The 26,034-nt window shown below is 42.4% G+C and overlaps 2 protein-coding genes across 2 annotated transcripts in view; one reads left to right on the top strand and one right to left on the bottom strand.

The window, feature by feature from the left end:
- NKIRAS1 (NFKB inhibitor interacting Ras like 1) overlaps nucleotides 1-13,004 on the top strand; it is a 19,331-nt gene extending 6,327 nt beyond the window's left edge. The window contains exons 2-4 of the mRNA XM_012805165.2: nucleotides 3,628-3,739; nucleotides 5,065-5,306; nucleotides 12,410-13,004. Of these exons, the coding sequence (XP_012660619.1) occupies nucleotides 3,646-3,739; nucleotides 5,065-5,306; nucleotides 12,410-12,652 (579 nt within the window). The 5' untranslated portion in view covers nucleotides 3,628-3,645 and the 3' untranslated portion in view covers nucleotides 12,653-13,004. The remainder of the gene's footprint in view (nucleotides 1-3,627; nucleotides 3,740-5,064; nucleotides 5,307-12,409) is intronic.
- A 2,665-nt stretch (nucleotides 13,005-15,669) lies between these two features.
- Nucleotides 15,670-26,034, bottom strand: part of UBE2E1 (ubiquitin conjugating enzyme E2 E1) — a 98,846-nt gene continuing 88,481 nt past the window's right edge. Inside the window, exons 4-6 of the mRNA XM_012806387.2 lie at nucleotides 19,226-19,358; nucleotides 17,274-17,421; nucleotides 15,670-16,489 (exon numbers count right to left, since the gene is read on the bottom strand). Of these exons, the coding sequence (XP_012661841.1) occupies nucleotides 16,392-16,489; nucleotides 17,274-17,421; nucleotides 19,226-19,358 (379 nt within the window). The 3' untranslated portion in view covers nucleotides 15,670-16,391. The remainder of the gene's footprint in view (nucleotides 16,490-17,273; nucleotides 17,422-19,225; nucleotides 19,359-26,034) is intronic.

Below are 26,034 nucleotides of genomic sequence, written 5' to 3'. Positions count from 1 at the left end.
ATTCTCTTGCCTCAGCCTCCCGAGTAGCTGGGACTACAGGTGCCCGCCACAACGCCAGGCTATTTTTTGTTGCAGTTTGGCCGGGGCCAGGTTTGAACCCACCACCCTTGGTATATGGGGCAGGCGCCCTACCTACTGAGCCACAGGCGCTGCCAAATTTCTTTTTTCTTTTTTTTAGTCATTCCTTCTTGATGGGCAGGGATTGATACTTAGAAATTCTACGGGGGGGGGGGGGAGTCCCATATACAGGAGGTGGTGGGTCCGGCCAAAAACTGCAAAAAAAAAAAAAAGAAAAGAAAAATTCTACTAGGGCTAAAGACATTTGCAGAGGAAGGGAAACAATAATAGAAAAATCAGAATTTAGATCCCAACCACAGTCTTTTCTGACAGAATTGTGCTGTGTGCCATTAATTTCCCCATTTGCTGGCAGATTTATTTCTTTTTTAAACTCTTCTCACGTACCTACACAGCAACTTCCTTTAAATGTTAATTATTATAAACCTTTTAAAAGAGTCAGTGGTATCATATTTACAAGGAAATCACAGTATGCAGAGAGAGTAGAATCCTATAAGTGAAGTGACATTACTCGTAAACTCAGAGGTATGTGTAGAAAACCCTTTAAAATATGCCATAATTACTGACGTAGGAGATACCATATCCTAGATGATCAATGCTACATAAAGCTCTGCCCTTACAAATAAAGGTGGAGAATTTGTCATTTACAGTTATGTTGAAATATTAAGAAAAGAAATTCCCTTAAGAAAAGTGGTTTTCGGGGTTGTGCCTGTGGCCCAAGGGCAGGGCGTCAGCTCTATATGCCAGAGGTGGTGGATTCAAGCCTAGCCCTGGCCAAAAACTGCAAAAAAAAAAAAAAGAAAGAAAAAAGAAAAGTGGTTTTCATGAAAGCAAGTGATACTCTTAGAAGATTTAGAAGAATCTGAAGCGTGCCATCCAGGAAATATGGGTTACATAAGTGATGGTTATTTTTCTACTGGTAAAATGCAGTGTACTGCCCTGGAAAAGAGTGCTGTATTATTACTGTGCTACAAAGATGGTAGCATTACTTTTTTTTTGCATTAGCAGATTAGTGTTATGTGTGATTTGGGCTGTAAAAAATTATAGATTTGGGGCAGTGCCTGTAGCTCAGTGGGTAGGGTGCCGGCCACATATACCCAGGCTGGCAGGTTTAAACCCAGCCTGGGCCAGCTAAACAACAATGACACCTGCAACAAAAAAATAGCCGGGCACTGTGGCAGTGACCTGCAGTCCCAGTTACTTGGGGGGCTGAGGCAACAGAATTGCTTAAGCCCAAGAGTTCAAGGTTGATGTGAACTGTAGCAGTCTACTGAGGGTGACATAATGAAACTGTCTCAAAAAAAAAAAAAAGGCTCAGTGCCTGTGGCCCACCAAAAGGACAATGATGGCTGCAACCAAAAAATAGCCAAGCATCATGGCAGGCGCCAGTAGTCCCAGCTACTTGGGAGGCGGAGGCAAGAGAATCGCTTGAGCCCAGGAATTGGGGGTTGCTGTGAACTGTGATGCCACGGCACTCTACCCAGGTCAACCTTGAGATTCTGTCTCAAAAAAAGAAAGGAAAAAATACAGATTTTGAAAATACAATAGAGAAGACCTTGAGGAAAGTTGCCTAATGTTTCCCAGTGAGTATTGGTAAAAAAAATTCTGTGTAACACACATGCATACAAATGTAACTATTCTCCCATCATTAATGTGTGTTCTGTATTGGGAGTTAGGTGAGGTGGCACATGACTATATCCCAGAATTTTGGGAGGCCAACGCAGGAAGATTGCTGGAGCCCAGGAGTTCTAGCCCGCCTAGCTAGTAGAACAAGACTCCATCTCTACAAAAAAATTTTCAAAAAAATTTAGCTGGTGTGTTGGTGCCATGCCTGTACTCCCAGTTACTCAGGAGGCTGAGGTGGGAGGATCACTTGAACCCAGGAGTTTAAGGCTGTAGTGAGCTATGATTGTACTACTGCATACCAGCAGGCCAACCAGAGCACGGCCCTGTCTCTAAAGGAAAACAAGATGTGTTCTGTGTTGGGTTTATTACATAAGTAAATGTAGAATGTCAAAGCCTTTATCTCTTGGCAAGGAAGTTGGAACAGTTGTGGTATCCCTTATAGCTAAGGTTATGGCATGTTCATTTCTAGGTAAGAATAGAATTGAGGGAAAGAAGTAGGTGTGGGAGATAGCAAAAAGCAGTGTAGGGGCAGCGCCTATGGCCCAAGGAGTAGGGTGCCAGTCCCAAACACCAGAGGTGGTGAGTTCAAACCCCGCCCCGGCACAAAACTGCAACCCCCCCCCAAAAAAGAATAAATGAAGATCAAATAAAATCTCTTGGCTTGGCGCCTGTAGCTCAAGCAGTTAACGTGCCAGCCACATACACCAGAGCTGGCAAGTTGGAATCCAGCCCGGGCCTGCCAAACAATAATTACAACCAAAAAATAGCTGGGCATTGTGGCGGGCACCTGTAGTCCCAGCTACTTGGGAGGCTGAGGCAAGAGGATCCAATCCCTTAAGCCTAAGAATTTGAGGTTGCTGTGAGCTGTGGCGCTACAGCACTCTACCCAGGATGACACCTTGAGGCTCTGTCTTTAAAAAAAAGAAACACGTCCATTCTCTACCTAAAAATTTTACCTTGCTGGGCATAGTGGTGCATATCCGTAGTCCCAGTTACTTGGGATGATGAGGTGGGAGTTGAGCCCAGAAGTTCAAGTCCTAGGCAACATAAGACCTTCATCCTTTAAAAAAAAAAAAAAAAGGCAGCTCCTGTGGCTCAGTAGGTAGGGCACTGGCCCCATATACTGAGGGTGGCTGGTTCAAACCCGGCCCTGGCCAAACTGCAACTAAAAAATAGCCAGGTGTTGTGGTGGGCGCCTGTAGTCCCAGCTACTCAGGAGGCTGAGACAGGAGAATTGCCTAAGCCCAAGAGTTGGAGGTTGCTGTGAACTGTGTGATGTCACAGCACTCTACTGAGGGCCATAAAGTGAAACTCTTGTCTCTACAAAAAAAAAAAAAATTGGGTGGCGCCTGTGGCTCAATAGGTAGGGTGCCAGCCCTATATACCAAGGGTGGCGGGTTCAAACCAAGCCCTGGCCAAACTGCAACAAAAAAATAGCCGGGTTGTCACGGGCGCCTGTAGTTCCATTTACTCTGGAGGCTGAGGCAAGAGAATTGCCTAAGCCCAGGAGTTGGAAGTTGCTGTGAGCTATGTGACAGCGCAGCACTCCACTGAGGGCAATAAAGTGACTCTGTCTCTACAAAAAAAAAAAAAAAAAAAAAGTATCTTCATCCCTTTATTTACTTAAATGTTATTTTTCCAGGTAAATATTGAGTAGCCATTCTTTTTCAAGGATTAATCTAAGTCTATTGCATTGCTATAATCAGTATTGAAATTTACTTTGTATAAAATGGACTTATTTTTGAAAACAAACATGTACTCATTTGTATCCATTGGTTGTGTTTATGTAGATTGCCTCTGTGACGATATATAAGAAACTGATAAAACTGATTGCTCTAAGTGAGAAAAAGGGAGACTGGCAAATGGGGTTTGGAAGGATATATACCTTATTCTACATCTCCTTTTAAAGACCTATCTTCTCCACAGTGATAATCCTGAGAGAAGATGGGGAAGGGCTGCAAGGTTGTGGTTTGTGGATTATTATCTGTTGGAAAAACTGCAATTTTGGAGCAGCTCCTTTATGGGAATCATACTATTGGTAAGATTTTTTTTCTTTCTGGTTTAGCTCTAGGTTCTAGGATAACTGATTTTCATTTTCAATAAGTTCGTAAATAGAAATGTGATTATTATATGTGATAAATAGGTAACCTAGAAAGCCACCTTCTAAAAGACAAGAGGAAAATGCTAACAGTTGACATTGGCTTATCCAAGGTTTCTTTTGTTGGTCATAATATACTAAAGATGGTTGATGGTATACAAAAGTGAGGTGTAATTCAAAAGAACCAAAAGAGTCACAGAAGTCAAGAGATTAAGAGGGGAAAATAAAGGCAGCACCTGTGGTTCAGTGGGTAGGTTGCTGGCTACATATACCAAGGGTGGTGGGTTCAAACCCAGCCCTGGCCAAACTGCAACAACAAAAGAAATAGCTGGGCGTTGTGGCGGGCGCCTATAGTCCCAGCTACTTGGGAGGCTAAGGCAAGAGATCGCCTAAGCCCAAGAACTGGAGGTTGCTGTCACCTGTGATGGCACAGCACTCTACAGAGGGTTGTACAGTGAGATGCTGTCTCTACAAAAAAAAAAAAAGGAAAGAAAATAAGAGTACAGAAAAAAATCTTGATGTTATTGAAATTTAAGAATGCTTGCTATAAGTTACAACAGGTAAGAAAAGCTGGGCAAGGTGGCTCACACCTGTAATCTTAGCACTTTGGGAAGCCAAGGAGTGTGGATTGCTTCAGCTGGTAAGAAACAGATAGACATGGATATGTATTGCTTTGTATAACATATATGTGGTTTCCTTTGTATTTACATAATAAATGGTGGTCTAGGAGTCACAGAATCACTGACTTAAGAATTCACTAAGGCTCGGTGCCTATGGCTCAAGTGGCTAAGATGCCAGCGACATACACCTAAGGTGGTGGGTTCGAATCCAGCCCAGGCCCACCAAAACAACGATGGCTGCAACCAAAAAATAGCCGGGCGTTGGGGGAGGCGCCTGTGGTCCCAGCTACTTCGGAGGTTGAGGCAGGAGACTCACTTGAGCCCAGGAGTTGGAGGTTGCTGTGAGCTGTGATGCCACGGCACTCGACCCAGGGGGACAACTTGAGGCTCTGTCTCAAAAAAAAAAAAAAAAAAAAAAAAAGAATTCACTGAGCCCAGGAGGTGGAGACCATAGTGACACTGTCTCAAATAAAAAGAACTTTATTTATGATAACTGATTTTCATTTTCAGTAAGTTCATAAATAGAAATGTGATTATTATATGTGATAAATAGGTAACCTAGAAAGCCACCTTCTAAAAGACAAGAGGAAAATGCTAAACAGTTGACACTGGCTTATCCAAAAAGTAATTTCTTTTTAATCCCAGGAATGGTAGACTGTGAAACAATGGAAGATGTCTATATGGCTTCAGTGGAAACAGATCGAGGAGTAAAGGAACAGTTACATCTTTATGACACCAGAGGCCTACAGGAAGGTGTGGAGCTGCCAAAGCATTATTTTTCATTTGCTGATGGCTTTGTTCTTGTGTACAGTGTGAATAACCTTGAATCCTTTCAAAGAGTGGAGCTTCTGAAGAAAGAAATTGATAAGTTCAAAGATAAAAAAGAGGTTAGTGAGTATATTGAAAATGTCAAATGTAAATTATACCATTTAAATTATAGCATGAACTTTTGGGCAGTTTAAATATTGTAAAATCATTAAATTGGATTCTCAATACCTATAAAACTGTCATAATTTTTTTTTCCTAACCTAGGAAATATAGGACTCCATTTGACTTTTCTGCCTATTGCTTACTTGAATTCAGTGATTCCACATCTTAAGTATTATTATGACATAGTTTATTGCATGTTGTTTGGGATCACTGTTTGTTTGGGCTTTTCATTCTTTCCTTGGCTAAATAAACAGGATTATTGTTCTTAGCCTTACAGAGAGAGAGAGAAGGAAACTTAGTAACTATTGGATTTAACCATTTACCACTTAAAAATAAGACCAGCATGCCTTACCGTGGTAAAGACTTAGATGACCTGGCTTATGCATATCTTTTCTGTCTTTATCATTCTACACCTCTCTCAATGACTTTTTTTTTTTGAGACAGAGTCTCCCTATGTCATCCTTGGTAGAGTGCCATGGTATTATATCTCACAGCAACCTCAAACTCTTGGGCTTGGATGATTCTCTTGCCTCAGCCTCCCAACTAGCTGGGACTACAGGTGCCCACCACAACACCCAGCTATTTTTTTTTTTTGGTTGTCATTGTTTTTACCAGGCCCGGGCTGGGTTTGAACCTGCCAGCCACCTAACTACTGAGCTGTGAGTGCCAAGTCAGCTCAGTGACTACTTTCTGTTTTTCAACTGTGACAATTTTATTTTTCTGTTAAGGTATTCTCAATCGCTTATTCCCCAGCCTGGAACTTGTTTATCTCAAATCTTTCTCCAGATCTTCACTTGGCTGGCTCCTCATCATTTCATCATCTGGAGACCCATATAATATACTAGTTAACAGCACTGGCTACATGTTTTAACCTACATATTTGTGTGTGTGTGTATAGACAAGAGTTGTTTTTAAACTTTTTACTTTGAGAAAATTATGGGTTCACAATGTTTTAAGAATACTACAAAGAGATCCTTTACCCAGTTTCCTTCAGTGCTGCCATCTTTAAAACTATGAAATCGTAACTAGGATATTTACATTGATTTAGTCAAGACGCAGAACATTTCCACTACCGCAAGAATTTCTCCTTTTACAACCGCCCCCACTTCCCTTCTATCCCAGCCCCCTCTTTAACTAACCTTGCTAACCACTGATCTGTTCTCCATTTCTGTGACTGTATCATTTCAAGAGTGTTATATAAATGGAATTATGTATGTGTAATCTTTTGGAATTGGCTTTAAAACTCAGCGTAATTGGCTCAGTGCCTGTAGCTCAGCAGCTAGGGCTCCAGCCACAAACACTAGAGCTGGCGGGTTTGAACCCAGCCTGGGCCTGCCAAACAACAAATGACAACTACAACCAAAAAATAGCCAAGCATTGTAGCGGGCACCTGTAGTCTCAGCTACTTGAGAGGCTGAGGCAAGAGAATTGCTTAAGCCCAAGATTTTGAGGTTGCTGTGAGCTGTGACACCACGGCATTCTACCAAGGGTGACACAGTGAGACTCTGTCTCCAAAAAAAAAAAAAAAAAAAAACCTCAGAATAATTCTCTGGAGATTCAGCCAAATTGTTGCATGTATCAATAGTTTATTCCTGGCTGGCCACAGTGGCTCATGCCTATAATCCTAGAACTTTGGGAGGCCAAGATGGGTGGATTGCCTGAGCTCAGGAGTTTGACAGCAGCCTAAGCAAGAGCAAGACCTTGTCTTTACTAAAAAAAATTGATATTTTAGGTGGGGTGCTCTAAAAATAGCCAAGGCTGAGGCAAGAGAATCTCTTAAGCCCAGCAGTTTGAGGTTGCTGTGAGCTATGATGCCACAGCACTCTACCAAGGGTGACAAAGTGAGACTGTCTCAAAAGAAAAAAAAAGTTATTTTTTATTATTTTGAATATTTTGTGAATATACACAATATTCACAAGTTTCCTTAAAAAGATATATAAAGAAAAGTAGTGACAGCTCTTCTCCTCCCGATTTTCCATCTTGCCCTCGTAAACACATAAATGCTGTAATTATTTTCTTGGGTATCCTCTAGATTCCCCTCCCTGCCCCTCAAAAATTCAAATAATAGTTGAACACCCATATACTTGATACTTAAATCTTGACTTCTTGACTTTTCTTGCCTCAGTTTCCTTTATCTATAAAATAAGGATAATAATACCTTCTTCATGTTATATTGTAGGGATTTAAGACACATCTTAACTCAGCAAATGCTTTTATTTTTTATTTTTTGAGACAGAGCCTCAAGCTGTCCCCCTGGGCAGAGTGCCATGGCATTACAGCTCACAGCAACCTCCAACTCCTGGGCTCAAGCGAGTTTCCTGCCTCCGCCTCCCAAGTAGCTGGGACCACAGGCGCCCGCCACAACGCCCGGCTATTTTTTGGTTGCAGCGGCGGGTCTGGGCTGGGGATTTGAACCCGCCACCTTAGGTGTACGTGGCTGGCGCCTTAGCTGGTTGAGCTATAGGTGCTGAGCCATTATTATTTTTTTTTTGAGACAGAGCCTCAAGCTATCACCCTGGGTAGAGTGCCATGACTTCACTGCTCACAGCAGCCTCCAACCTCCAACTCCTGGGCTCAAGCGAGTCTCCTGCCTCCGCTTCCCAAGTAGCTGGGACCACAGGCGCCCGCCACAATGCCTGGCTATTTTTTTTTTTTGGTTGCAGCCATTATTGTTGTTTGGCGGGTCCGGGCTGGATTCGAACCCGCCACCTTACGTGTATGTGGCTGGCGTCTTAGCCACTTGAGCCACAGGCACTGAGCCCATTATTTTTTTTTTTGAGACAGAGTCTCAAGCTGTTGTCCTGAGTGCATTGGCCTCATAGCTCACAGCAACCTCAAACCCCTGGGTTCAAGCAGTCCTCTTGCCTCAGCCTCCTGATTACGGGTGCCGACCACAAACCCCAACTATTTTTTTTTTCCCCTAAGAGACAGAGTCTCACTTCATCACCCTCAGTAGAGTGCCGTGGTGTCACTCACAGCTACCTCAAACGCCTGGGCCTAGGCGATTCTCTTGCCTTACCCTCCCGAGTAGCTGGGACTATAGGCGCCTGCCACGACGTCTGGCTATATTTTTCTTGTAGTTTGGCTGGAGCTGGTTTTGAACCCGCCACCTTTGGTATATGGGTTCAGTGCCCTACCAGCTAAGCGACAGATACCACCCCAAAGCCCAGCTATTTTTTAGAGATGGGATCTTACTCTTGTTCAGGCTGGTCTCAAAACTCCTAAGCTCAAGCAATCCACTAGCCTCAGTCTCCCAGAGTGCTAGGATTACAGGCGTGAGCCACTATACCTGGACTCAGCAAATGCTGTGTACAGGCATTTTTGTAGGGGCAAAAAATGTAATACAAAACAAGGGTCCCTGTCCCTATTTTGGGAGAAGAAAGGGGAGAGCTAATGAACAAATACACATTATGAAGAATGAGGCTATGGGGCGGTGCTTGTGGCTCAAAGGAAGAGGGCACTGGCCCCATATGCCAGAGGTGGCGGGTTCAAACACAGCCCTGACCAAAAAACTGCAAAAAAAATAATGAGGCTACATAGAAAAGTAAAGCAGGATGGAATAAGGGCATTATTTTCTGTGGGGTGATCTGACAAAGCATTCCTGATAAGGTGATTTTTTTTTTTCTGAGACAGTCTTATTAAGCTGTCACCCTGGGTAGAGTGCTGTGGCGTCATAGCTCATAGCAACCTCCAATTCCATCTCTTTGAGTTTTGCTATAAAAGGAGAACAGAGAGGAGCTGGAAAAGAATGAAATTTTATTTAGATGTGATAACTGTTGGGAATAGTATCCTATCCCTGTGAAAGAGGATGGGTTCTATAGCAGAGGGAAATGGCTTGGAATTCGGTAGGTTGTTGGATGTAGAAGCAGCATGTAAAGTTCTATTCTAATTGCTTGAGACTTTTTTGTTTGTTGTTTTGGAAGACAAATTCGCACTCTGTTGTCCAGGTTAGAGTGCTGTGGCAAGAACCTGGCTCACAGCAATTTCAAAGTCCTTAGGTTCAGTGGTCCTCCTGTCTTACCCTCCAGAGTAGCTGGGACTACAGGCGCCATGGCTAGTTTTTCTATCTTTCTTTGCTCAGGCTGGTCTCAAACTCCTGAGCTCAAGAGATCCATCTCTGCCTCCTGTAGAGTGCTAATAAGATTACATGAGCCAGCATACCTGGCCATAATTGCTTGTTTTCATACTGAAATAGTGTGGTCATCGGGAAAGGAAGAGATGTCGGAGCTTGTAGAAAAGAGCCAAAATACTGGCTCGGTGCCTGTGGCTCAAGCAGCTAAGGCGCCAGCCACGTACACCTGAGCTGGCAGGTTCGAATTATGGCCTAGGCCCGCCAAACAACAATGACAGCTGCAACCAAAAAATGGCCAGGTGTTCTGGCAGGCGCCTGTGGTCCCAGCTATTGGAAGGCAGAAGCAGGAGAATCACTTAAGCCCAGGAGTTGGAGGTTGCTGTGAGCTGTGATGCCACTGCACTCTACCCAGGGTGACAGCTTGAGGCTCTGTCTCAAAAAAAGAAAAAAGCCAAAATATTAGATGGAGAAAATGTATTTGCTGGAGACCACCAGCTCATTTGAGGTCAGTGGTATGAATTGGGACCAGCCAGTAGGGGTGTGTGTAGGCACACAGTGTGACTGAGTTAAATTTAACAAAAGAGGTGTTTGCCAGGTAAATATAGTGGGATAATGAGGGCACAGTAATGAAAAATAAGGTGCATCAAAAGAAACTGAGGACATGAGTGGGGTAGAAGGATAGTGGTAAAGGCAGTAGGGTCAATGTGGCCTATGTCCTTGTGGCATTTAGAATTGTGACCAGGAAGGTAGAAGAGAGAGTGGGATGCTTGGAATTGAAGTCAGAGAGGGGAGCAGTTATAATGCATGTCAGATCTAGGATACAACCATGGGAGAGAATGGCTGAGGAAAAGATAAGATCAGTGGAGAAGTCAAGAAATGAGAGCAGAGGCCAGGTGCAGTGGCTCACGCCTGTAATCCAAGCACTCTAGGAGGCTGGGGCAGGCAGGTTGCCTGAACTCACCAGTTCGAGACCAGCCTGAGCTACAGTCACACCCCTCCACCTCTAAAAATAGCTGGGCATTGGGGCGGGCACCTGTAATCCCAGCTACTTGGGGGCTGAGGCAAGAGAATTGCTTGAGGGTGGCGCCTGTGGCTGAGTAGGGCACTGGCCCCGTATACCAAGGGTGGTGGGTTTGAACCTGGCCCCAGCCAAATTGCAACAAAATACAGCTGGGCGTTGTGGCGGGCACCTGTGGTTCCAGCTACTTGGGGGGCTGAGGCAAAAGAATTGCCTAAGCCCAGGAGCTGGAGGTTGCTGTGAGCTGGGTGAAGCCATGGCACTCTACCGAGGACGACAAAGTGAGACACTGTCTCTACAAAAAAAAAAAAAAAAAAACTGCTTGAGCCCAGGAGTCTAAGGTTGCTGCCGAGCTGTGACACCATAGCACTCTAGGCAACAAAATGAGACTGTTTCTACAACAACAACAAAGAGGTCAAGTCACTGGAATGTTCATCTATTTATCTGGGGTGTCCAACCTGCCATATGCAAACTGAATGCTGGTCTTATGAGGCCCTTTTCAGATAAAAAGCATGCATAGACTTTTCTTTCTTGCTAATCATCTTTTGTTAGTGTCTGAGTATTTTTTGAGACAGTTTTCTGCTGTTGCCTTGGGTAGAATACTGTGATGTCATCATAACTCACAGCAACCTCAAACTCTTGGGCTCAGGAGATCCTCTTGCCTCCCAAGTAGCTGGGACTACAGGCACCCCCACCACAGTACCCCGCTAGTTTTTCCTTTTTTTTTTTTGAGACAGAGCCTCAAGCTCTCCCCCTGGGTAGCGTGCTGTGGCATTACAGCTCACAGCAACCTCCAACTCCTGGGCTCAAGCGAGTCTCCTGCCTCCGCCTCCCAAGTAGCTGGGACCACAGGCGCCCGCCACAACGCCCGGCTATTTTTTGGTTGCAGCCGTCATTGTTGTTTGGCGGGTCCAGGCTGGGGATTCGAACCCGCCACCTTAGGTGTACGTGGCTGGCGCCTTAGCTGGTTGAGCTATAGGTGCCGAGCCAGGTTTTTCCATTTTTAGTAGAGATGGGGTCTCGCTCTTGCTCAGGCTGGTCTCGAACTCCTGAGCTAAGGTGATCCACCTACCTCAACCTTCCAGAGTGCTGGGATTACAAGCATGAGCCATTACACCCAGCCAGTATTTAATGTGTGGCCCAAGACATCTCTTCTTCCAATATGCAGCAAGAAAAAAAATGTTTGGGCCCCCTCTGATGGCTGGAGAAATCATTAGGAATTATGACCAGAGGGTGGGGAAGGGGCAGTTAGTAGGTAACAGCAGATTGGTAGCACCAGCCTTCCATGGGTGTTTCAAGAAAGGACACTGTTGGAGGCAACATTTGAGGCACAATGAAGACAACTTAACACTACCCTCCTCCCCTTCCCAGTGGTAGTGGTAGGAGGGGAGAGATGGGGAAAGCAGGACTCCAAGGCTGAGCCAGGTTTCATGTGGGAAAGAGAGTGAAGGGAACACTCAAAAGCAGAGAGGCATAGGAATGGAGGGGGGAATTTTGCCGATTTCTAGGGGGTAGAAGCAAGTTTCTGCAGTTGGGAGGAGAGATGGAAGTCAGAGTAGGAGGTACACATGAAGATGGAAATCTGGATGATGAAGATGGCAGTAGAACTTGAAGGGGATGGCCTCTGCGGTAATGGAATACTGAGATTTACCAGGAAAACCTACTCTTACATCTTGCCAGCAAGGTGTGGCCTTACCTGGAGCATAGGGAGCTCAACTTAAAGTCTACTATTCATACCTTCACTTGCTAATCTAAATTTTTTTAAGGTTGTCAACTGTAGAGCATCTGTATTTTTAATAAAAATGGACTAAGGAAAGAGAGAACGTCATACTAGCTTACCATTCTGGTGACATCTAACAAATCAATTTAATGAAACAGTTTGTTAAATGGAAGTTTTCCTAATTTCTCCATTTTGCCTAGGAACTGATGTTGACAAAGTAAAAATTATCTTTTTCAATGTTTTCTTTTAGGTAGCAATAGTCGTATTAGGAAACAAAATTGACCTTTCTGAGCAGAGACAAGTGGATGCTGAAGTGGCACAGCAATGGGCAAAAAGCGAGAAAGTGAGACTGTGGGAGGTAACTGTTACAGACCGGAAGACTCTGATTGAACCGTTCACTTTACTGGCCAGTAAACTTTCCCAACCTCAGAGCAAATCAAGCTTTCCTTTGCCTGGGAGGAAAAACAAAGGGAACTCTAGCTCTGAGAACTAAAAATCTGTAATTCCACAATTGTTGAATAGTGATTCTGGGTCTGTGAACATGAAATAAGACTGATAATTAAAATAGGCAATTTCTGTCTACCTTTGTTCTCTAAAAAAAACGTAAAGGAAGTACATGCATGTTAGAAGTTATGATTAAATTATTTGGGCTAAGTTTATTATTGCCTGATACATTTTCATTCTCATCCTTTGAAACCTGTCCCTGAAATTAGCCCCTTTGTTATTTGCTGCACTTGTTGGAACATTAAAATAAAGTTTGGTTAGTATGCAAATGCACCTATGTGTATCTTCTCCCTGACTGCAAGCTGTTCAGAAGCTCTCCTATTGTATAACTTAATGCAAACTCCTTGGCTCAAATATAACTGTTTGAAAAAGTCCATTGGTCATCTAATGTCTAGTATTATAAAACTTAAATTTTGTGATAAAACTGGACTAAAAACACTGAACAATTTGGGTGCTAAGTAAGCTAAATTTTATGTCACAGACATTCTATTAAACCCAAACTTGTTTTTTCTGCAGTTTTTGGCTGGGGCTGAGTTTGAACCCACCACCTCTGGCATATGAAGCCAGCACCTTATTCCTTTGAGCCACAGGCACCGCCCTAAACCCAACCTTGTGATTTTGGTTTGCCCAAATTATAAAGTTTAGAATGACTTGTGGACCTAGGTGGTCTGAGTAGGCTCCTTACATTCAAAGGCCTTTTTTTTCCAGCTAGACATTGCTAAACCAGGGCAAACTGTTTCTTCTGTTTGAAAATGGCTAAGCACTTAAGGACAGTAAAGCTTTTATTTTCCTGAGGGAATACTGTTGTCTTCTGGAATAGCTTTTTAGATAACCTAGTCATGTGCAGTAAGATATATCATAAAAATATTGGGCTACAGGTGATCTTAATATTAGTTATCTCAGTTTGTGCTATGGCTCTTTAAAGACTTTGGCAATATCTGAACAATGTGTCTAACTGTATTTAGGAAATTGATAGTTTTTCTTCCCTTTTTTGGAGATAGTCTCTGTCACCGTAATCTCAAAACACCTGGGTTCAAACACCTCTGCCTCAGACTCCTGAGTATCTGGGACTACAGGCCTCTGTCACAATGTTTGGCTAATTTTTGTATTTTTAGTAGAGACTGCATTTTGCTCTTGCTCAGGCTGGTCTCGAACTCCTGAGCTCAAAGAATCCTCCTACTTTGGCCTTCCAGAGTGCTAGGATTACAGGAGTGAACCACCACACCCAGCCCATTTTTGAAATCTTTGTAAGTTTCTTTTCTCCACCTCATTTTCTTAGTTATTATGTTAAAACATTTATACTCTACACTTAGTAAATTTAACATGATAGGTTAGATTATTTTTTTTTTGAAAGAGTCTTGCTGTGTTGCCCTCAGTAGAATGCCGTGACGTCACAGCTCACAGCAACCTCCAACTCTTGGGCTTAAGCAATTCTCTTGCTTCAGCCTCCCAAGTAGCTAGGACTACAGTTACCTGGCACAACGCCTGGCTATTTTTGAGGGGGTGGGGGTAGGGTAGAGATAAGAGTCTCATTTTATCACCCTCGGTAGAATGCGGTGGTGTCACACTGCTCACAGCAACCTCCAACTCCTGGGTTTAGGCAATTCTCTTGCCTCAGCTTCCCAAATAGCTGGGATCACAGGCGCCCACCACAATGCCCAGCTATTTTTTTGGTCAGGGCCGGTTTTGAACCTGCCACCCTCAGTATATGGGGCCGGCGCCCTACTGAGCCACAAGCTCCACCCTGGGTTAGATTATTTAACCTTTTAAAAGGTTAAAGACACCTCAAATCTATTCAGTTGTATAAATTAAAGCACCAATGTTAACATAAATAATAGTGTATACTTATTAAATATGCATTATTGACCAGGTGTGATGGTTTAAGGTCTGTAATCCTAGCACTCTAGAAGGCCCTTGAGGTCAAAAGCTGAAGTTTGATGGCTTAGTGGTTAGGGTGTTGGCCACATACACCAGGGCAGGTGGGTTCAAACCCGGCCCAGGGCCTAACAAACAATGACAACTGCAACAAAAAATAGTTGGGCATTGTGGTGGGCACCTGTAGTCCCCCCTACTTGGGAGGATGAGGCAAGTCTCTTAAGCCTAAGAGTTTGAAGTTGCTGTGAGCTATGATGCCACAGAACTCCACTGAGGGTGACACAGTGAAATAAATAAGAGCTGAAGTTCGAGACCAAACTGAGCTAGAGTGAGACTCCATCTCTATAGAAAAATAGCCAGGCATGGGGGTGGCCTGTGCTTGTAGTCCCACCTACTCATGAAGCTCAAGCAAGGAGGACTCCCTTGATTAGGATGAGCTATGACGATCCCACAGCACTTTAGGTGTGGCAAACAGAGCAAGAGTCTCTCTCCAAAAATAATAAATATGCATTATTTTAGGTTGTTTTAGCAAAGATCAGTTTAGCTTCTTTTTACAGACAAGAGTCTCATTTTGTCGCCCTCAGTAGAGTCCCATGGCATCACAGCTCATAGTAATCTCCAGCTCTTGGGCTTAGGTGATTCTATTGCCTCAGACTCCCAAGTAGCTAGGACTATAGACACCCACCACAATGCTCGGCTGTTTTTTTGTTGCAATTTGGCCAGCGTAGGGTTCGAACCTGCCACCCTCAGTATATGGGACCAGCGCCCTATTCACTGAGCCACAGGCGCCACCCAGAATGGTTTTCTTTTCTTTTGAGACAGAGTCTTAAGCTGTCACCATGGGTAGAGTGCTATCCTGTCACAGCTCATAGCAACCTCCGGCTCTTGGGCAACCCTCTTGCCTCAGCCTCCCAAGTAGCTGGGATTACAGGTGCCTGCTGCAATGCCCAGCTATTTTTTGGTTGTAGTTGTCATTGTTGTTTGGTGGGACCGAGCTGGATTTGAACCTGCCAGCTCCGGGGTATGTGGCTGATGCTCTAGCCACCTGAGCTACAGGCACCAAGCCGCAAAGATCAGTTTTAGAAGATACAACATGCAACCAAAAGTAAATGAGCACAGCAGCATCAGGCAGTTGTTTTTAATATTGTTTATTAGCACAGTAACAAATGTAGACTTAAGTAGTCCACAACATACAACCAATCCACTGAGCAATTCCTATTCCACGCGTTACAGTTAACAGCTTAAGGTATTTCACTACAGGTTTCCACAAGTCCTGATTCAACCTTTAATCTTTTAACAATAAAGTAGATTGGCATATAAAATAAAATACATTAACTACTCATTTCCTATATGTTGTCTTATAGCCATGTGTCCATTTTATATATATGAGATGACAGTCTCTAAAAATTGTTAAATATCAATGTTCCCTTCCAAGAAAGGGAAACAAATTCCTTAAAAAAAAAAAAAAAAAAAAAAAAAAAAAAAAAAAAAAGTATGTAGTCTTAGAGAAACTTTACATAAATGGCATGTGTGTAACCTGTACAAAATTAAGCTGTTTTAAATTTACAGACTACAAGCAACTGAACCCAAGTATCTAAATGTACATTCTTTTCTGTACTACATTTCAGCTAATATTGCAGAACTAATAACGATTTTAAAAGTTGCTATTACCAATTCTGTCTACTGTAGTAAGATACCTTAAGTTACAACCAAATCTTAGGAAGTAAGACTGAATAATATCTGTTATAGAAATACCCTACTCTTTACCAACTCCCACCCTCCCCCACCCCTTCAAAATCATAAGCAGCTCTCTTCTGTGACAGACAAATAATCTAAGAATGTGAAAACCCAATTTATGTAGCATATCTCTTGGTCCACTGTCTGGCCATTCTGTCATGTTCTGCTCTGTTGGTCATATACTGAGTGGCAATACTTCCTACCAACGGGTCAGCTGTAAGAAAAGAATGTAGATTACATTATAGAAAGGAAAAGAACATTTTAAACTTTAGGAAATAAATTAGTGAAAACTTGAGTAGAATGTACAACAAAGTATGTATGATCAAACCAATCTCTGAAATACCACTCCACCATGCTGGGTTTTTTTTGGTTTTTTGTTTTGTTTTTTTGCCCCTTTTAAACTTAGAAAAAAACAGCATAGGAATTGGAGGAAGGATTCTTACCAAAATAGAATACTCAGGCTTTAGTAATGATCTGGCCTTTTCTCCCTAGTTCATTCTATTTCTCTCCCAACACCCAATGAGAGTTCATCAGTTAGGCTAAGTTCGAGAGAGACTGAATCAAGACTCTGAATCACAATGACCATCCAGCTGTGTTCATATGACAACATTTTCAACATTGGTTAACATCTTAGTAACCAGTTTCTAGGCAAGTGCCAATGAAAGCAAGGGACAGGTGAGGTTAGGCAGGCAGATGATAACATTTAGATGTATATCCTTTGTTTTATAAGATGAGGGAAAATAAAATCACTATAAATGTAAAAACCTAGGGCAAACTTATGTAAATCTTCAATTTAAAATACATTGTTTCTAGACTGTATCAACTAATGGTAAAGTTGCATGTTTCAACTAGAGTTCTTAACTTCCCTTGACTAAATCTATATAGTTTTATCCTTTGACCTACAAAATACAAAATTTCTCTTTAGAAAATCTTAGTTTATACAGAAAAGTATTTTTCAAGTGGGGAAACAAAACAAAGTAAAGAATTATTAACCTTACCAGGATTACAATCTGTAAGAAGTGAGCAGATAGAAAGGAGGACTTTAGAAATGGTTAGTGCTGGACTCCAATTATCTTTCAATATGTCCAAGCAAATAACACCTTGACTGTTAATATTACAATGATAGATTCTTGTCCGAAATGTAACCTGAAAAAATAAAGTAGTTTCAAACAATACTCAAAATAGCAAACAAACTCATTTAAATTTTCAGTAGCATGACCCAACAGCACCTCCCCCTTCCCTACTAGCTTTTAAAAAGGTGAATAACTGAAGCTGACAAGAAGGCAGGTTGAAGGGTTGTTTAATGAATTTTATTAGAAAGTGCTCATTGATACTCTTAGGGACTGTCAACTTCATATTGAAAATACTGTCACTGACAAAACCAAGTTTAATATTTCCTAAGTTTATCTTTACCAATTTTAACACTTTAAATATTACCATTTACCAAGTTTCAAGAGCTAATTGTTTGCTGACCTCTTCTGTTAGTAGCTGGTAGTACTATATTTTCCCAAAGTAAGCTTCAGAATAAAATAGAGAATCATAAATTATAATACCTCATAAAAACTGAGGTATAATGTAGTACATAAAGACAGTTAAACAAAATGCTTAGAGAAAAAAAGCCGTATAAAAATGTGAAGCAAGATCTGTTTCTGCTTTGTGACCTTTACATCAGATCCTGCAAACATCTCGTCTACCTACAGAGGCTCCTATAATAGTCTCCATGGATGAGGATCACAGCAGCAGACAAATCAATACAAGCCACATGAGCATGGGTTATTTTGTTTCATCTCCTAATTTATATTTGCAAAATATACTGAAACACAAATCAAAGTAAAAGTTACCTGTAACTTTGCTGATTAAGAAGAAAAAAAAAGATAGGCCAGGCACAGTAGCTCATGCCTGTATTCCCAGCACTCTAGGAGGCTGAGGCGGATGCAATGCCTGAGCTCATAGGTTCAGGGGCAAGAGTGAGACCTCATCTCTAAAAAATAGTCGGGTATTGTGGCGGGTGCCTATAGTCCCAGCTACTCCGGAGGCTGAGGCAAGAGAATTGCTTAAGCCCAAGAGTTTGAGGTTGCTGTGAGCTGTGACGCCATACTACTCTCCTGAGGGAGACACAGTAACATGTCTCCAAAAATACCCAAAAAAGAACAGGTTTTTAATTACTTCTAGTTGGTACAGTTGTCTATATCTAAAAGTCTACCCAATTCCCAAGAAGAGCTTCCTTCTGATAGTGTGAATGAGAATCATAGATGATTGAGTGTTGCAAGAGATGAGTGATTTGGGCAATCCCTACCTGTCTTAGAAAAATCCAGGCCTGGAGATAAGGAATTAAACAAGACAAAAAGATGACAAGGAACAGAATACAAAGCTTTGGTAAGAGATTCTGATTCTATAGTCGTTTCAGCACATGGATATTTTGAACTTTTTTTTTTTCTTGCAGTTTTTGGCCAGGGCTGGGTTTGAAACCATCACCTCTGGTATATGGGGCTGATGCTACAGGCGCCACCCACTTTTTTTTTTTTTTTTTAAAGAGACAGCATCTTGCTTTGTTGCCCAGACTGGACTCAAATTCCTGGGCTCAAAGTCAAGGCTGCCCCAGTAAATGAAACTACAGGTGTATGCCATCATTTGGCCTCAAAATGACACCATTTGTAACTGTTCAGAAACTTTTTCTGTGGGCTGGAAAATAGGAATTCTAAATTGCTGACATTACAATAAGTGGCATAATTCTAAATAAAAACAAAGCACTTATTCCCAGGAAGGTTTCTGTCAGATGAGGCCATTTAACCCAAAGACATGTTTTGTGTGCACTCAAATATACTCAGAAGATTCATTAGCACATGAACAGAAATATACTAGTTTCTGTGATTAAAAAATTTAAAAACCTCAATAGTTTCTCTCTTATGGGAATTAGTATATTTGAGGATAAATCAAGGAAATTTCTTACCTTTGGAGGCTTGAAGGGATATTCTGGTGTAAAAGTAATATCAAGGAAGAATACACCACCTTCATACACAGATCCTGGAGGCCCTAGAATGGTTGATCTCCATTCGTAGATGTTATCGCCTTTGGGACCAGCACTGTGAAATAATGTATCATCAGGTAAGTAGATGGTAGCACTATCCCATGTTTTATAGTACATCAAAAACTGATCGGCTTGGCACCTGTGGCTCAAGTGGCTAAGGCGCCAGCCACATATACCTAAGGTGGTGGGTTCGAATCCAGCCTGGGCCCGCCAAACAACAACGACGGCTGCAACCAAAAAATAGCCGAGTGTTGTGGTGGGTGCCTGTGGTCCCAGCTACTTGGGAGGCTGAGGCAGAAGACTCGCTTGAGCCCAGGAGTTGGAGGTTGCTGTGAGCTGTGATGCCACAGTACTCTACCCAGGGGGACAGCTTGAGGCTCTGTCTCAAAAAAACAAAAAAAACCAAAAAACTGATCACCTCTCATCCCTTTTTGTTAAACAGTATGTAGATTCTCTTCACAAACTGAATTACTTTCAGATAGAAACTACAAGAAATCTATCAGCCCTCAGTAATAAAAGGATGTTAAGGAAGGCGCCTGTGGCTCAATGAGTAGGGTGCCAGCACCATATATTGAGGGTGGCAGGTTCAAACTTGGCCCTGGCCAAACTGCAACAAAAACAGCCAGGCGTTGTGGCAGGCACTTGTAAGTCCCAGCTACTTGGGAGGCTGAGGCAAAAGAATTGCCCAAGCCCAACATCTGGAGGTTGCTGTGTGCTGTGACATCATAGCACTCTATGGAAGGTTGACGAAGTGAGATTCTGTTTCTTAAAAAAACAAACAAACAAAACAGGATGTTAAAACCATTCTTTTTTTTTTTTTTTTTTTGAGACGAAGAGCCTCACTATGTCGCCCTTGGTAGAGTGCCACGGCATCATAGCTCACAGCAACCTCAAAGTCTTGGGCTTAAGTGATTCTCTTGCCTCAGCCCCTCTAAATAGCTGGGACTACAGGCACCTGCCACAACACCCAGCTATTTTTTTGTTGTAGTTGTCTATCTGGCCCAGGCCAGGTTCGAACCCTCGACCCTCCATGTTGTTGGCACTGTAACCACTGTTCTATGGGTGCCAAGCCATTAAAACCATTCTAATCCTACCTAGTTGTGAATAAGTAAAAACTTGTAAGAAAATATTAATACTTAAAGAAACACATTTTAGCAAACACACTAAATTAGCAACAAATGAAGGCAGATTTGCTCAAAGTGCCAACATTTCTGAAGTAGCGCGAACATTTCATTTTCTGACTCCTCCTTCTGGCTCTTTCCTCCTTGTATCTCAACAATCTTACTCTAAATCTTACTTTAATCTAGTAGATGGCAATATTGTTTATTTATAAACCATGCCAGATGAGAAAAGAGGGATAATGATGACAAGTATCCAATTATAAGTTATTCAATTTTCATTTCAATATGTATTAAATTCTATAATTGGGCTCTCTAAATATTGTGGTTGGAAAAAATAAATATTGTAGTTGGGACATTAATAATCCAACCCTATGGCTCAAGCTCCTAAGGCGCCAGCCACATACACCTGAGCTCCATCTTCAAATGCAGCCCTGGCCTGCCACATAACGACGGCTGCAACCAAAACAATAGCCGGGTGTTGTGGCAGGTGCCTGTAGTCCTGGCTACTTGGGAGGCGGAGGCAGGAGAATCGCTTGAGCCCAGGAGTTGAAGGCTGCTGTGAGCTGTGATGCCACAGCACTCTACCCAGGGCTACTACAGCTTGAGGCTCTGTCTCAAATAATAATAATCATCCAACCCTGTTACCTATTCAATCACTGTTACATAACACTTGGGTACGCAGTAATTCGGCAACACTATCTTTCCCAAAGCATTGTATCTAGAGTGCTTTGTATTCAAAGATATTAAAAAGTTCAAAAACCCATGAAGAGCTTAATATACCCACTCAAACCATTAAGTGGAGTACTCTGGTACTGAGAAGAAAAGAAAGACAAAATGCTCGGCAACAGTCTTGGTTCTTAATTTAAAAAGACCTTCCCACAGCATGTCTATAATATGAACTAGTAGAGAGTGGCTAACCTAAAAAATTTCATCTGAGGCTTCCCAAACATTTACTATTCAACTACTTTGAAAACCATGATGTGTGTCAACTTAACAAAAAATAAGGTCTGTGCTTGCTGAGGCTTGTATAGTCCAGTCAATACTCAGGATAATTTCCACGTAGCAGGTAAAACTACTCTTAAATGTACGGTGTAAACTGGATTTATTAATCCAAACACTTACTAAATGCCTACGTATCTAGGTAAAATGACAAATGCTGGGAGTTTTGAAATTGAACAAGACAAATTCCGTGTCTTCAAGATAGATGGCCTCTGCTAACTGGCTAAATACCAGGTTTCATGCCTTCATTTAAGAGAAAGAGGAGATAATGAAGGATTGGAGAGAAGAATAAAAGGTCCCTAGTGGCCCTATACTTTGCTCAAACCTGCCATAGGTTTTTCCTTGCTGTCTGAAATTTGGGGTGGAAACAAGAGAAATAGAGGTTAACGGAATCAGCTTGCAAAGAAACCGAGAGGGAAATAAAAATTAGGGAAGAAAACATGACATAGCAAAAGCTCATTCCACTTTGGAATGGACAACAAAAAAAAGGGCTAATGGAAAGAATAAGGCCTGACTTGGCCCAAGAGGTAAAATCCAGTGACTTAACTAGCTATGTGACCACAAACAAGTTACTAAACCTAAATCCAAGTTCTTACCACCTAACCAGTGATGTTTTATTTATTTTTGAGACTGTCTCATTATGTTCCCCCTGGGTAGAGTGCCATGGTGTCACAGCTCACAGCAACCTCAAACTCTTGGGCTCAAGCAATTCACTTGCCTCAGCCTCCTGGGACTACAGGTGCCTGCCACAACAGTTGTTGTTGCAGTTGTCACTGCTGTTTAGCTGGCCTGGGCAGGGTTCAAACCCCCAGCTTCAGTGTATGTGGCTGGTACCCTAACCACTGAGCTATGAGCAGTTAGCCAAACAGTGATGTTTTAATAATTAAAATAACTGAAAGAGAGAGAGTGAACCACTATTAAAGCATGTTGTCTCTCACTAAATAGTAGTGATCATCATTAGTATTCCCACTGACTCAAACAGTATGGTTTGTGATGGGTTATTCCGAAGAACTATTAACAACTTGTTTTATACTGAACATATGGAGAGAGATTTTTTTAACATCGCTTACACAATAAAGTCATGCCTATCTTTTTGTTTTAAAAATAGATGATTTCCTGTGTTACAAGGTATTTCACTAATTTTCACAAAATGGGATTAGGGAGAGCTCTTAGCTCTGTCCCTCTACAATCATGCAGTAACCTCTTCAGTGAAAGGATGTTTTCTATACCTGTCAACTCTACATCCTTACTCTGCTTCATCTCCTGAAAGTAGAACTGGACCTTGGTCATCAGAAGTTTATCTACCCTGCCTATGTGTTTGTGCCCCACCCACTCATATATTGAGATCCTAACCCCCCAATGTAAAGGCAGGAAGAGGTAGGGCCTTTGGAAATAATTAGGTCATGAAGGTAGAAGCTTTCAAGAATGGGATTAGTATTTTTTTTTTTTTTTTAAAGAGATTCCCCCCACGAAGCTGTCTAACTTTTCTTCACTATCTGAGGGGTGTGGTAGGAAGATGGCTTCCAGGCAGGGCCTGTAATCCTAGCACTCTGAGAGCCTGAGGCAGGTAGATTGCCTGAGCTCAGGTGTTCAAGACCAGCCTGAGCAAGAGCGAGACCCCATCTCTAAAAATAGCTGGGCATTGTGGTGGATGCCTATAGTCTCAGCTACTTGGGAGGCTGAGGCAAGAACAACACTTAAGCCCAAGAGTTTGGGGTTGCTGTGAGCTATGATGCCAAAGCGCTCTACCAAGGGTGATAAAATGAGATTCTGTCTCAAAAAAAAAATGGCTGCCTGGAAACCAAGAACTAGATACTGAAGCTACCAGCACCTTGATCTCAGATTTCTAGCCTCCAGAACATGAGAAATAAATTTCTGTTGTTTATAAGTTACCTAGTTTATTACAGCAGCCTGAACTAAGATATGCAAAAAGTCTATAGACACTAGCCAATATGGCGAAGGCACCTGGACTATATATATAGATTAGCTGAAAATTAGACTGAGTAGATGAAAACAACATTAACAGAAGTTGCAGATAAAGAGGAATGATCTTTTATCTAGTTCATGACTCAAAGGCAAAAGGCTGTTCTAAACTCCTTTATACCTGTCTACTCTTTTTTTTTTTTTTGAGACAGAGTCTCACTATTGCCCTCGGCACTATAGCATCACAGCTCACAGCAACCTCAAACTCTTGGGCTTAAGCAATTCTCCTGCCTCAGCCTCCCAAGTAGCTGGGACTACAGGTGCTCGCCACAAAGCCTGGCTATTTTTTGCTGCAGTTGCCCTTGTTGTTTAGCTGGCCCGGGCCAGGTTCGAACCTGCCACCCTCTTGTGTGGCTGGTGCTGCAACCACTGTGCTATAGGTGCCGAGCCAATAATTTTTTTAAAATAAAGAACCAAGGCCGAGGCTCAGTGCCTGTGGCTCAAGTAGCTAAGGCGCCAGCCACATACACCTAAGGTGGTGGGTTCAAATCCAGCCCAGGCTGCCAAACAAAGACGGCTTGCAACCAAAAAATAGCCAGGCGTTGTGGCGGGCACTTGTGGTCCCAGCTACTTGGGAGGCGGAGGCAGGAGACTCGCTTGAGCCCAGGAGTTGGAGGTTGCTGTGAGCTGTGATGCCACAGCACTCTACCTAGGAGGACAGCTTGAGGCTCCTGTCTCAAAAAAAAAAAAAAAAAAATATGCCACTACAAACAGATTTTATGGACTGTATGGGAAATTGGTAGTTTCCAAATTTCATTGTACATCAAAATAATCCATGAAACCTTAAAAACAAAAGATTTCTGGACCTCTCCCAGGCCTGCTAAATTTAGAATTTCTAGAGGCGGACACCCAAGAATCTATATACTTTTAAAACTCCCTGGGGTTTTTTTTTTAGAGACAGAGTCTTGCTCTGTCACCTAGGCTGGAATGCAGTGACACAATAAAAGCTTACTGCAGCCTCTAACACCTGGGCTCAAGCAATCCTGCCTCAGCCTCCCAAGTAGCTAGGACTACAGCATCGCACCTGGCTAATTTCTTTCTTTTTTTATTTTTAGAGACAGGGTTTCACTATGTTACCCAGGCTGGTCTAGAGTTCCTGGTCTCAAGTACCCCTCCCACCTTGGCCTCCGGAGTGCTGGGATTACATGTATGTGCCACTGCACCCAGCCCTCCCCAAGTGATTTTTTAACTCTCCCCAACGTCTGTTGATTTTTAAGCAGGTGGTCTGCATTTGGATGCCAGTAGTAGAGGTTCCTGTAAGTAAGACAACTAGTTAGGAATGTAAGCATCAACATTTTACAGCTTATCTCCGCCTATGATATAAGTAAACTCCAAATCAATATCGCTATCTGTAAACTGGTTTCAATTTGGGTGTAAATTTTTCTGAAAGTTCAGAAAAGTGGAGAAAGAGTTAAGGAATCAAGTACACACAACAAAAACAATTTTAAGAAAGAAAAAAATGTACTGTGCTAAAACTTAAAAAAATGAATAAAGGTTGTTATGAAAAATAAACACTAAAGTGATATAATGCCAAATATAGTTGACCCTGAAGAAAATTTAATAGTGAGGGATCTCTAACCTTTGGGCCCTCAGGGATTACTGTGAAGGGTCTGCAAATACACTGAGAAGACCAAGCAGTGCTGCCTCATAGAAAATCTTAAATACTCAAAAGCTGCTACTGGATACATTCAGGTAGCTTCTGTCACATGCATTTTCTTAATCACACAATGAAACAGGAAAACTGATACAGGAACTTGCAATTTTTTTTGCCCTTAAAATAAAAAAAGCTCACTGGGAAAGTCAGAATCTACTGATCTATAAACCAAGCAGACAGACTGACCCATGGAGTAGGGGGAGGTTAGACAACAAATGCCAACTCTCAGAAGGCCAGTGCAATAACAGAGAACAAGAGAATCTTTACTTGAGTCTGTTTTTAAAACGTTCTATACAATCACGCCCAGCCATTTCTCAATAAATGATTTGGTTTCAGGGCAGCTAAGTATGCCTTTACTCATCTTCTGTCCTTTCCCTTTAACAGAAGATACTTTTGGTTCCACAATAAGAAATGTACCTTAAATTTCAAACTTTGGTGAAAGTACACTTTAGAATGGCGCATATATATATATATATATATATTTTTTTTTTGAGACAGGAGCTTCAAGCTGTCCTCCTGGGTAGAGAGTGCTGTGGCAATCACAGCTCACAGCAACCTCCAACTCCTGGGCTCAAGCGATTCTCCTGCCTCAGCCTCCCACGTAGCTGGGACCACAAGCAACCGTCACAATGCCTGGCTATTTTTTGGTCGCAGCCATCACTGTTGTTTGGCGGGCCCGGGCTGGATTTGAACCTGCCAGCTCAGGTCTATGTGGCTGGTGACCTAGCTTGAGCCACAGGCGCCAAGCCAGAATGGCATATAATTTAAATTACTAACACTAATGTTTAAAAAGTCTGGAAAAGTCCTGAATTAGGAAATGGGAGTCGGTATTAAGACTGGAACAAGGCTGGGCGCCTATAGCTCAACCGGCTAAGGCGCCAGCCATGTACACCTAAGGTGGCAGGTTCGAAACCCCAGCCCGGACCCGCCAAACAACAATGACGGCTGCAACCAAAAAATAGCCGGGCGTTGTG

This window comes from Otolemur garnettii, unplaced genomic scaffold, assembly GCF_000181295.1.
Source record: "Otolemur garnettii isolate 467f Iridium unplaced genomic scaffold, OtoGar3 scaffold00002, whole genome shotgun sequence".
NCBI classification, from domain to species: domain Eukaryota; kingdom Metazoa; phylum Chordata; class Mammalia; order Primates; family Galagidae; genus Otolemur; species Otolemur garnettii.
Note: the sequence above shows the minus strand (reverse complement) of the source record. Positions and strands in the feature narration are given on the sequence as shown.